At 41.9% G+C, this 13091-nt stretch overlaps 1 protein-coding gene across 1 annotated transcript in view; it reads left to right on the top strand.

Annotated features, from left to right (window-relative positions):
* The window catches only part of usp54a (ubiquitin specific peptidase 54a), a 45299-nt gene that overhangs the window by 13401 nt on the left and 18807 nt on the right, over positions 1-13091 (top strand). The window contains 1 exon segment of the mRNA XM_033326351.1: positions 11395-12211. Coding sequence (XP_033182242.1) covers positions 12032-12211 — 180 coding nt within the window. The 5' untranslated portion in view covers positions 11395-12031.

The raw sequence follows: 13091 nt of genomic DNA, 5'->3' as shown, positions 1-13091 counted from the left end.
ATTTGAACGTCTTTTCTTGTCTTTATTCTCATTTGAACGTCGTTTCTTGTCGTTTCTTGTCTTAATTCTCATTTGAACGTCTTTTCTTGTCTTTATTCTCATTTGAACATTGTTCTTCTCTTTATTCTCATTTGAAAGTCGTTTCTTGTCTTTTCTTGTCTTTATTCTCATTTGAACGTCGTTTCTTGTCTTTATTCTCATTTGAACGTCGTTTCTTGTCTTTATTCTCATTTGAACGTCGTTTCTTGTCTTTATTCTCATTTGAACGTCGTTTCTTGTCTTTATTCTCATTTGAACGCGGTTTCTTGTCTTTATTCTCATTTGAACGCGGTTTCTTGTCTTTATTCTCATTTGAACGTCGTTTCTTGTCTTTTCTTGTCTTTATTCTCATTTGAACGTCGTTTCTTGTCGTTTCTTGTCTTTATTCTCATTTGAACGTCGTTTCTTGTCTTTATTCTCATTTGAACGTCGTTTCTTGTCTTTATTCTCATTTGAACGTCGTTTCTTGTCTTTATTCTCATTTGAACGTCGTTTCTTGTCGTTTCTTGTCTTTATTCTCATTTGAACGTCGTTTCTTGTCTTTATTCTCATTTGAACGTCGTTTCTTGTCTTTATTCTCATTTGAACGTTGTTTCTTGTCGTTTCTTGTCTTTATTCTCATTTGAACGCGGTTTCTTGTCTTTATTCTCATTTGAACGCGGTTTCTTGTCTTTATTCTCATTTGAACGTCGTTTCTTGTCGTTTCTTGTCTTTATTCTCATTTGAACGTCGTTTCTTGTCTTTATTCTCATTTGAACGTCGTTTCTTGTCTTTATTCTCATTTGAACGTTGTTCTTGTCTTTATTCTCATTTGAACGTCGTTTCTTGTCTTTATTCTCATTTGAACGTTGTTCTTGTCTTTATTCTCATTTGAACGTCGTTTCTTGTCGTTTCTTGTCTTTATTCTCATTTGAACGTCGTTTCTTGTCGTTTCTTGTCTTTATTCTCATTTGAACGTCGTTTCTTGTCTTTATTCTCATTTGAACGTTGTTTCTTGTCGTTTCTTGTCTTTATTCTCATTTGAACGCGGTTTCTTGTCTTTATTCTCATTTGAACGTCGTTTCTTGTCTTTTCTTGTCTTTATTCTCATTTGAACGTCGTTTCTTGTCGTTTCTTGTCTTTATTCTCATTTGAATGTCGTTTCTTGTCTTTATTCTCATTTGAACGTCGTTTCTTGTCTTTCTTCTCATTTGAACGTCGTTTCTTGTCTTTATTCTCATTTGAACGTCGTTTCTTGTCTTTATTCTCATTTGAACGTCTTTTCTTGTCTTTATTCTCATTTGAACGTTGTTTCTTGTCGTTTCTTGTCTTTATTCTCATTTGAACGTCGTTTCTTGTCTTTATTCTCATTTGAACGTCGTTTCTTGTCTTTATTCTCATTTGAACGTCGTTTCTTGTCTTTATTCTCATTTGAACGTCGTTTCTTGTCTTTATTCTCATTTGAACGTTGTTTCTTGTCGTTTCTTGTCTTTATTCTCATTTGAACGCGGTTTCTTGTCTTTATTCTCATTTGAACGTCGTTTCTTGTCTTTTCTTGTCTTTATTCTCATTTGAACGTCGTTTCTTGTCGTTTCTTGTCTTTATTCTCATTTGAATGTCGTTTCTTGTCTTTATTCTCATTTGAACGTCGTTTCTTGTCTTTCTTCTCATTTGAACGTCGTTTCTTGTCTTTATTCTCATTTGAACGTCGTTTCTTGTCTTTATTCTCATTTGAACGTCTTTTCTTGTCTTTATTCTCATTTGAACGTTGTTTCTTGTCGTTTCTTGTCTTTATTCTCATTTGAACGTCGTTTCTTGTCTTTATTCTCATTTGAACGTCGTTTCTTGTCTTTATTCTCATTTGAACGTCGTTTCTTGTCTTTATTCTCATTTGAACGTCGTTTCTTGTCTTTATTCTCATTTGAACGTTGTTTCTTGTCGTTTCTTGTCTTTCTTCTCATTTGAACGCGGTTTCTTGTCTTTATTCTCATTTGAACGTCGTTTCTTGTCTTTTCTTGTCTTTATTCTCATTTGAACGTCGTTTCTTGTCGTTTCTTGTCTTTATTCTCATTTGAACGTTGTTTCTTGTCGTTTCTTGTCTTTATTCTCATTTGAACGCGGTTTCTTGTCTTTATTCTCATTTGAACGTCGTTTCTTGTCTTTTCTTGTCTTTATTCTCATTTGAACGTCGTTTCTTGTCTTTATTCTCATTTGAACGTCGTTTCTTGTCTTTATTCTCATTTGAACGTCTTTTCTTGTCTTTATTCTCATTTGAACGTTGTTTCTTGTCGTTTCTTGTCTTTATTCTCATTTGAACGTCGTTTCTTGTCTTTATTCTCATTTGAACGTCGTTTCTTGTCTTTATTCTCATTTGAACGTCGTTTCTTGTCGTTTCTTGTCTTTCTTCTCATTTGAACGCGGTTTCTTGTCTTTATTCTCATTTGAACGTCGTTTCTTGTCGTTTCTTGTCTTTATTCTCATTTGAACGTTGTTTCTTGTCGTTTCTTGTCTTTATTCTCATTTGAACGTCGTTTCTTGTCTTTATTCTCATTTGAACGTCGTTTCTTGTCTTTATTCTCATTTGAACGTCGTTTCTTGTCTTTCTTCTCATTTGAACGCGGTTTCTTGTCTTTATTCTCATTTGAACGTCGTTTCTTGTCTTTATTCTCATTTGAACGTCGTTTCTTGTCTTTATTCTCATTTGAACGTCGTTTCTTGTCTTTATTCTCATTTGAACGTCGTTTCTTGTCTTTATTCTCATTTGAACGTCGTTTCTTGTCTTTTCTTGTCTTTATTCTCATTTGAACGTCGTTTCTTGTCGTTTCTTGTCTTTATTCTCATTTGAACGTCGTTTCTTGTCTTTATTCTCATTTGAACGTCGTTTCTTGTCTTTATTCTCATTTGAACGTCGTTTCTTGTCTTTATTCTCATTTGAACGTCTTTTCTTGTCTTTATTCTCATTTGAACGTTGTTTCTTGTCGTTTCTTGTCTTTATTCTCATTTGAACGTCGTTTCTTGTCGTTTCTTGTCTTTATTCTCATTTGAACGTCGTTTCTTGTCTTTATTCTCATTTGAACGCGGTTTCTTGTCCATTTCTTAGCTACATGTTAGTCACGTCATCTTCTTGACCTTTAACCTCCTGTTACCTTTGGTTATTTCCCCCCTGGTTGTGTGTGTGTGTGTGTGTTTTTCTTTTTTACCTCTTGTGTTACCTGTTGTTTCTGTAGGTGGACTTTACCTGATCGTGTCCTATAAAACTCTCAACTTGTCTTTTTATCACTTTTAACTTGTTTCTGGTTCAGTTTCACGCTTCGCACGTGCACGCGCACAGGCGCACATGCCCCCTCACATGGTCACACCGGCGCACGCGCCCCCAGTGCTGCAGGTAGTAGCCCCGCCCCCTCCGTCCTACCGTTTTAAACACAACAGACCGCTCCTCCGGTTCTCCGGTGTCCGGACAAAGTGGCTCCGGTTCCCGCAGGGTTTACCGCTCGTCCCCGTCCCCGGCCTCCGGTCCCCGGCCCCAGGTGAGCTTCTTCAGCGGCCATGTTGCTGCTTTTCTGTCTGCGTCTTCGCTCCGAATCGGGGTTTGAACGTAGCAGCCGTTAACTCTCGTTCACCGGCGCTAGCTAACGCTCGTCCTCCGCCGCTGGTCCCGGTAACCGTTCACGGTAAACGACGCACCAGCGTGTCCGCTGTGTTTTGTGGTTGTGGCCGCGCTGGAAGCACAGTAGTCGGGTTAAAGACGTCGGTGACGCCGCTTCGCCTCATTGTTCTCCGTGAAGTTTGCTGGAAGTGATGTAATGTGGCTCCGGTGCCGTCTGCGCCGGACTCCGTTCAAAAAACGGCCGTTTTATCGCTGCGCTGCTCGTGTGTTAACTCTTAGTGTGTTGAGGGGATGAGACCCGAGGGCTGCGGTTCATCAGGCATGTTGGTTCTGCTGCGGTTCTCCTGGTGATCAGACTTCATGTTGGTTCTGCTGCGGTTCTCCTGGTGATCAGACTTCATGTTGGTTCTGCTGCGGTTCTCCTGGTGATCAGACTTCATGTTGGTTCTGCTGCGGTTCTCCTGGTGATCAGACTTCATGTTGGTTCTGCTGCGGTTCTCCTGGTGATCAGACTTCATGTTGGTTCTGCTGCGGTTCTCCTGGTGATCAGACTTCATGTTGGTTCTGCTGCGGTTCTCCTGGTGATCAGACTTCATGTTGGTTCTGCTGCGGTTCTCCTGGTGATCAGACTTCATGTTGGTTCTGCTGCGGTTCTCCTGGTGATCAGACTTCATGTTGGTTCTGCTGCGGTTCTCCTGGTGAGCAGACTTCATGTTGGTTCTGCTGCGGTTCTCCTGGTGATCAGACTTCATGTTGGTTCTGCTGCGGTTCTCCTGGTGATCAGACTTCATGTTGGTTCTGCTGCGGTTCTCCTGGTGATCAGACTTCATGTTGGTTCTGCTGCGGTTCTCCTGGTTTCTGAAACTGGAGGAACAGCGGGCTCACCGGTTTGAAAAGTGACGCATTTAGTTTGAAATAAGGCCTGTGCTGTGGGCTGAATGTGTGCCGATGGGAAGACTTCTTCCTCTGGATTACTGTAAGTTATGGATCAATAGTCTGTGTCAAGAATAGATTGTCTTGTAAGCAAAGCCATTTTAAAGTTTAAAGTTTGTCAACGGAATTTGGTGTGGCAGAACGTTTTAAGAGCCAAAATCTGACGGATTCTGCCTTTATTTAACTAATTTGATTAGAGGTAAATTGGAAAATGCTGTGTTTTTGATGCAGATGTTAAGACTACAGTGTGACTGATGAAATGACTTGTTGAGCTCATTTCCCACAAACATCCTTCAGACATTCCTGTGTCCAGACTCAGGTCTCCCGTGGTGAAGAGGCGGATTAAGGATTGTTAGTTGAGGCGTTTCAACATGAATCATCAGCTGAGATGGAGTTTAACAACAACCTGCAGCTCCTGAAGCTGGAGCCGGACTTCTCATTTCAAATGAATGAATCTCATGAATCTCCCTCAGAGTGATGCATCCTCTTCCTGCACAGTTCTGCTGAAAGTTTTGCAGCATGTTGAGAAGCTGTGAATGCAACCACGGAGCTTTAATTATTCAGCAGTATTCATGGGAAAATAATGTGCTGAAAGAAGAAGAGGAGGAGGAGGAGGTGCTCCTCCCAGTCTGGATGATTTACTGTTTGTTCTCTCCTTTGATGGAAGCTGCTACTGCTGCTGGAATGTGGGAGTGAAAATTAGAACAATACAGTGACAACAGGGGGCGTGAGGATGGGGAAACAACTGAGGGGCATTTAAGTTTTTGCAAAACTGGAAAATGTTTGTGGATGTTTTGGAGAACGACAAAAAAAGCTAGATTTTCCAGGTCAGGTGAAATAGAATTACAAATATTATTTAACGAGTCAGAAAAATCCTTTATTACAAATCAGAACTTCAGAACGTTGTGATGACATCTCTGCTATTTTCCAACATGTTCTAGACCAAATGATTAACTGAGAATCAAATCTGCAGATTATTTAATGTTAAGTCATAATTTGAGTCAGCAGTTCAGCATGAGGATCTAAGGAGAACGTTTTCTCCTCTGCTGCTGTCCATAACCGGGGAGACGTGGACTTGTCTGGGAGTCTCAGAGGGAGACGGCTAAAAGCTAATTCCTCCTTTGACTGGGAGGAATTAAGTGATTGAAGTGCTCCACATTCCCAAAATTCAGAGTTATTTTGGTGCTGTTGCAGCGCTGAAGGACGGCTGGATATTCATGAGCTCTCCTTTTTAGTCATTAGGCCCCAAATCTTCCCCCACGCTGACTGCCAACGAGGTCACCAGCAGAAGCAGCTTCAGCTCCTGTGCCCAGAAAGCATTTGAAGGAAATCTGTGTCTTGGTGGTTCTCTCCAGAGTTTTGTAGAAAAGCTGAGATTTATTTTTAATTTTAAGAAATGAAGTTGAAACCTTTTTTATTTAAAGCTTTTTTCCTGTGGAGAATCATGAAAAAAAGGGAACAGTGGTGCTCATTGTGTTGCAGAGTGTTGTCTGTCTCACAGGTTTCATTTTTAGACATATTGATTGTGATATGATGGAAAAACACAGATGTCCTGCAGATGACCTCAGTTCAAACTAGTTCATCAATTGATCACATTTTTTCACACGGTTTTAACGGCCAAATGTGAGACCAGGAGCTGGAGGTGTCCATGTTTTTCTGAGCTTCACAGACCAGAGGGTTCAGAATTCACTCCTATTTGGAGTCGGTCTAGAAGAGCTGTGGGATTATTTTGTGTCCTTCATGTGTGCAGGAAACAGAGAGCAGCTGAGACGCTTACAACTGGACGTTTGGCTCCCGTCTGGAGAGGGATGCTTGAAAAAGCCCTACGATGACGACATACGTCGACTAGCTGGCAGTTTCATATCGATAGCCCTGTTGGTTGAATGAGTCGGTATCTGTATATGAGCGTCACAGCTTTTTAAAAAGTTGTATGTAAATAAGAACACTGACCAGTGTTTCCTCCCTGTGACATCGGTTTGACATCTGTCAGAAAGTCTGTAATCCACTGGTGCTGCTGGTAAAGTTTCCCACAGATGCTGTTGGTCTGAGGACTGAAGACTTTTCCTTGACTGACGTAAGACATAAATCCCATGTTTGTGTAGCTTATCCAGGTGTGTTTTCAAGTGCAGCTTTAATCTGTTTATCACTCACACATGTTGGACACTGACTCTCAGCATTTCTCAGGTTTATTTCCTCCATGGCAGCAAGAGCTTAAAATTAATCTGGAGTTCAGCAGCTTCAGGGAACCATGAGTTACTTGTCTTTGTATCCAGTATGTGTTAATTAACAGGAGGCCTGTCTGGTTATTTCAACTCATACCAGAGGTGTAGCTTTTAAAGAACGAGGGCATCTTAATGAAGGATGTTCTTCTGCTGCATTATGGGAAACGTAGGATCAGGTGATGTTTTGTTAAACATCAGCAAATGGTGAGATTGCCCATAGTCGTGTCCTAGTGCACAAGGTGAAAGGACAGGTCTGTGTGTGTGTCTGTGTGTGTGTCTGTGTGTGTGTCTGTGTGTGTGTCTGTGTGTGTGTCTGTGTGTGTGTCTGTGTGTGTGCCTGTGTGTGTGCCTGTGTGTCTGTGTGTGTGGCTTCATCCCAGCCTCCCATTCTTCCCAGTATACCCAGTAGCAGCCAGTCTCCTGGCAGCTCTCCTGTTGGCCATACAGCCGGCACTAAGCCAGCCTGGAGAATTAAAAATGATTATCGCACTGTGTGTGTGTGTGTGTGGCCGTGTGTGTGTCCATGTGGCCTCTGCAGCATTTTGTTATATAACCAGTTTGCACCAAAACAGCCTCCGTCACCAGCAGAGGAAACGACTTGTAACCAGCTGAACTGCTTCTGACTCTGATTGGTTGCTCTGTCATCCAGGTGCACTGACGTCACCTGGGTTCTAGGTTCAAATCTGTTTTCTTTATTCCTAATCACCTTTACAACCCCAAACTTCAAATATAAAGAAGCTGTTTGTTTTAGTTATGTTCATCAGACAGGCACGGCGGGACAGAGGGATGGCAAGGATGGCACAGGCCCCCCACAAAAGTCCCCCCTGGGGTGTTTTTACTGACAAACGCAGTAAAGAACCATTAAAACCACAGTAATAACAGAATAATGTGTTTTGTGTTGGGACTTCCTGGACTGACAGTGCAGGTTAAACTGTCCCCAGGTGTTTTCACGTCAACGTCACCACTAACTGTGCTCACAGTGGATCTGGCTGCAGCAGCCTCTGTTACATTGTCCCTGTTTTTCTATGTTTATTTTTTTGTGGTATAAAAGTGCAAAACACTTTGACACCACTTCTGTGCAGAACATCAGTGAACTGCCTTCGACCGTGTCTATCAGTAATTCCTGGTCTCCAGGAGTCTCCTGTTCTGCAAACGATTGACAGCATCTATACTGTATGTACACAACAGTATCTGTAGGGACAGTTTCCCCAGAGAAAATAATGGTGAACTGACCCTTTAAAAACACCACTGGGCGGCCCGCAGCACAAACAGTAGATGTGCTTTACGCTCACTCCACTGATTCAGTCTGAATTCAATTCAAATCAATTCAGTTTTATTTGTATGGCGCCAATTTACAACAGAAGTTATCTCAAGGCACTTTAGAGTGTTTAAAATTTAAAACCCAACAATCCCATTTGAGCAAACTTTGGGCAACAGTGGAGAGGAAAAACTCCCTTTAGAGGAAGAAACCTCCAGCAGAATCAGGCTCATAGTGGGCGGCCATCTGCCTCGACCGGTTGGGGTGAGTGGATAGAGAAGAGAGAAAAGAACAGCAGGCAATAAGACAACAACAAGCAGCAAGAACTTAACTGGATTCTGGAGATGTACAGCTCCAGGCCGAGGATACCTGCAGAAAAGTACAGAGAGAGGGAGACAGAGAGGAGGAAACACAACTACAGGAGAGAGAAGACACAAAGTTAATGACATGCAATGGTAGAATTTGAATGGATACAGGAGAAAGGAGAGAGGAGAGGAGCTCAGTTTATCAGTAATGTTCCCCCAGCAGACTAACCTATAGCAGCAGAACTAAGAGATGGTTCAGAGTCACCTGATCCATCTTTAACTATAAGCTTTATAAAAAAGGAAAGTTTTAAGTCTAGTCTTAAATGTAGAGAGGGTGTCTGCCTCTAGAACCTGAACTGGGAGCTGGCTCCACAGGAGAGGGGCTTGATAGCTAAAGGCTCTGCCTCCCATTCTACATTTGGAAACAAGTAAACCTGCAGTCTGAGAATGGAGAGTTCTGCTTGGAAGATATGGAACTATGAGGTCTTTAAGATAAGATGGAGCCTGATTATTAAGGGATTTATAAGTGAGGAGAAGAATTTTAAATTCAATTCTGGATTTTACATGGAGCCAATGGACAGAAGCTAAATGAATGTCACCAGGGTTTTACTGAGGTCCATTTCTCTAATCCTAGCAGCTCCATGAGCCCCTAACTGCCTCATGTTCTTAATTTTCCACTTCTTTCCCTCATAATTAACGTTTCACTGGTGTTGATTTGACCTCGGTGCCCTGATGTTTCTGTCGGATATAAAAAGCTGCAATCACTCAGGAGAGATTTTTCCTCCTCGCTGCTGTGATGTGATAGCAGCTGGAAGCGGCTTCTCCATGGCTCATAAATGTCACTGCACCGTTTTTATCTCCATTAAGATTCTCTCAAGGATTTTCACAGACCAGGTCCACAAAAAACCCTGACGCCTGTCTGCTGTGTGATGGTAGAATAGTCAAATCAGACAAAAAATTAAAATCAAATCTTCCAGAAAACTGTGCACATTCAGTGTTGATACCAGCTTATTTGTGGGAGAAAAAGCATGTGCATGTTTTATTTTTTTGCTGTGTGCACACATTTGTACTGTAGACAGTTGTACAGTGTTCTTCATCAGCTGGGTGTGATTTCATCTTGCTAAGCTCAGGTGACAGTTTTGCTAATGTCAGGGCTGTGTGATGCTCACGTTCTGACGTCATTCTAAAGATGTAGGAACAATAATATCCCTTTATTATTATTATTATTATTATATAATTCCTATATAATAATAATAATGACGCCAAGTGGAACCACGTCTCAGAATCCATCACTACTTTCTGATCACAGCTGTTTTTAACTTTTTAGCTCCAACTGAAAACCCATGCACCGTTACCCTCAGGTAAACTGCTGAGCTGCTGTGGTTAGTCAAGGAGCGACAGACAGACAGACAGACAGACAGACAGACTAATCCCGTACAGACAGACAGTCTGATCAGACTAATCCCTCGGCACCTCCCTCTGCTCTGACCTGCACTTTACCTCCCTGTTGTTGGCTCCATAATAAACATCTCTGTACTTCTGTCTTTGAGACACTCCTGATCCTAACCTGAACTTTAACCTTCAACCTAAACCTGATCCTGAACCAAACCAAACCCTCAAACAAACATTTGAAGCTGTGTCAGAAAGTGCTCAGCCTGGCTCTCGTGTCTGTTGGTTCATTTATGAACGTTCTTATTTATGTACTGTGGAGCTGTAATGAGCCAAAATCCCAGTTTGAACAAAACATTAGTGAAGCCTTTAAACTCCGTTCTGAGGGTTTGCAGAGAACCATTAATGATTAATTCTGACTCTCTTCTTGAGGGTAGCAGTTTGGTTTCATGATTTAAAGGTCAGCTTTTGTCTCGACTCCTCGTAAATGTGCTGCAATGTAAAGCTGACAGGTTGATTATGATTTAGGACGTGAGCTCTGATGATGATGCTGCTGCTGCTGCTTGGCGTCACTCATCGTCTGTCAGCTTGGAGTAAACTGAGCACACAAACACACACATGCAGACTTTCTGAAGCACATACACCTGATACGAATGACGTGATGGGATGCTCTGGTGGGGGAGCATCTTACCTCAGTACAGAGACACTTTAACCAGCAGGTTCCTCACAGGGTTGATGTTGATTTTCTCACTTAACATTCAACTGCTGATTTGAATCTGACCTGTGAAGGCAGCAGCAGCTTCGCTCTCTGGTGGCCAAATAGCACTGATGACTATTTTATTTGTATATTTAGTTTTAAGCCTCTTACTGCAGTTTCACAGGCTGCTTTTCTTCTTCTTCTCTTTTTCCAAACTCTGATGCCTTATACGTAAATGTCTTAAAGACCTTAAATGCAGTTATTACGGTTGAGTTTTCACATACCGTTGGTTTGCTGCTGTCTGTTACTGAACACACTTTCTAACTCTTCACGTTCACAGGTTTTCAGCAGCATGTTTGTTTTATAATTTCTTCATCCACAGCTCTGCCATGGGCACAGAAAAGACCAGATCAGTGCTGTTTGTTGTTAAGCTACTGTCAGGGAAGGTCAACATTTCGTCCTGATTTTTAAAATTAAAAGTCTGACAGAGCAAGCCATGTCTATGATTTGATTTTGTTTTGATTGCAGCTTAACATCATTTGAAAAATGGTAAAATAAATAATCGTTAATTTAATTAATTAGTGACCAAATTAAAGTGTTTTGTCACACAGTGAGTTTAATGTGACAACTTCTCTGGGAACAGACATTATCTTGGGAATTTATCAAACGAACAGGATCTAAACACAAATATGGAGGAAAACCTCTCTGTGCGGTCAATATTTTGATTTTATATTTTGTAGTGGTTGTGAGACTTGTAGTTTCTCTATCGTGTCTTAGTTTGAAGGGATCCGGGCCTGTTACTACACTGCTAACTAAAGGTATTAAAACAATGTGTTTTTTTACTTACTGGCATGAGCACAACAAATAAATATCTTGGCTTATATGTTTATTTATTTTTTGAAAGTCTGAGTTTTTTGTGAAAGAATTCAACCTCACCTCACTTCAACCCTTTGTTTCTTCTGCAGATCTGTTCTGAGTGGCTGCAGCGCTGACCTGCCTCCTTTTGGCCTCTGACCTGTGACCTGACCTACTGGCTGACCTGCAGAGAGGCTGGGCGTGTTGGTGTGTGAAAGAGGGGGAAGGTGGTCTCACCTGCAGTGGCTGCAGCACATGCAGACATAGACTGATAATACAGTGTATGAATTATAAGAACGAGCTCTTTAAAGTGCCTGACAAGCCTGTTATTCACAGAAAAATCAAATTTAAGGATCCATGGATACAGAACTTTCATCAACAGATTTCTTCAGGAGACACAGTGGATTTCTAATCTTCCGAAGTTTCATCTAACTACATAAAACTTATTTGATTTCTGCCAAAACAATTAATATTTTTTCTTGAACATTCTGCAGATTAGTTCAAGTAAAGAAAAAACATTAAGATGTTCCTAGTTTTGTTCTTTTGATTTGATTTTACATTTTGGATCAGAGTATTTTTTTTTTTCCCATCTCTGTCCATCCTGTTGGGAGTTTTCATCATATTTTTATTTTGCTCCTCTGCTCGGCCAGAGGAAATGGCTCTGTGTGTTTCGAAGCGAGAACAGACGACGGGAAGTTGACGAGGCCGAGAGACGAACGAAGAGGGGGAAGGAGAGAGCGTGGTAAAATGTCGTGGAAGAGGAACTACTTTGCGTCAGGCAGCGGTGGAACCAGCAGTGCTGGGGGTGGGAGTGGGGGTGGTATGCAGGGGATCTTGACACCTCGCTCCAAGACGTCCATCGCTCCCAGTAAAGGTCTGAGCAACGAGCCGGGACAGAACAGCTGCTTCCTGAACAGCGCCCTGCAGGTACACACACTCTACTTCTGTCTCACACTTGTCTTTGCCATCTTTCTCTCTGACCTTTGACCCCCTACCCAGGTTGAGTGGACTGACGTCGGCCAGTAGGTTGTGTCCAATGTACCTGCTGATTCACCTTCACTTGAACAACTAGGAAACGGCCAATAGTGTCCAGACTCACTGAGAAATCTTGTCAGTTTAATGTTTAGCTTCCTGTCTCGAGTGGCAGGAGATGCTTTGAGATGTCTGTCCAGCTGCAAGCCAATAATATCAATTAAGTTTGGAGTTAAACTAATAAGAACTGGATATGTTGTAGGTTTTGACGACATCACCTTCAAGTGAGAGAAATTAGTTAAATAAAAACTACCTTGATCATTTTGGCTGTAATCACCCAGCTATATTTGGCGGGTGGGCTGTTCCATCTCTCTACTGTTGTAAGTTTGTCTCGGCCTCTGTGTGATCCCAGGCTTTCTTTCTCTATGACTCTGTATGTTTGCAGGATCTAAAACCTTTGCACAGCGCTCTGTGTGCACTGTGTGTGAATGAACAGAGTGTAGTTGCTGACAGAAGCCTGCACACTCAGATCAGAGCCCGTAAAGCTCTTTAACCTGTAGTTCCACCACAGTGTGTCTGAGCCAGTCACTGAATACTCTGGCAAACAGCAGGCAGACAGATGACTCCAACACCCATCTCACAACTCGCACATAACAACCAGTTTGACAACCTGCTCTGTATTTGTGTGATCCCGTAATGATGCTCTGCCTGTAACACCTCCCAGACTGCATATTACTTATTTATGACTCATGAGGCTTTCAGAGAGGGGATGGGGAGGTGTATTGTCGGCTTCTGCCAGCCTTGACAATGAGAGCTGGGACGGTGCGAGGCATGG

This window comes from Anabas testudineus, chromosome 15, assembly GCF_900324465.2.
Source record: "Anabas testudineus chromosome 15, fAnaTes1.2, whole genome shotgun sequence".
In the NCBI taxonomy this organism is placed as follows: domain Eukaryota; kingdom Metazoa; phylum Chordata; class Actinopteri; order Anabantiformes; family Anabantidae; genus Anabas; species Anabas testudineus.
Note: the sequence above shows the minus strand (reverse complement) of the source record. Positions and strands in the feature narration are given on the sequence as shown.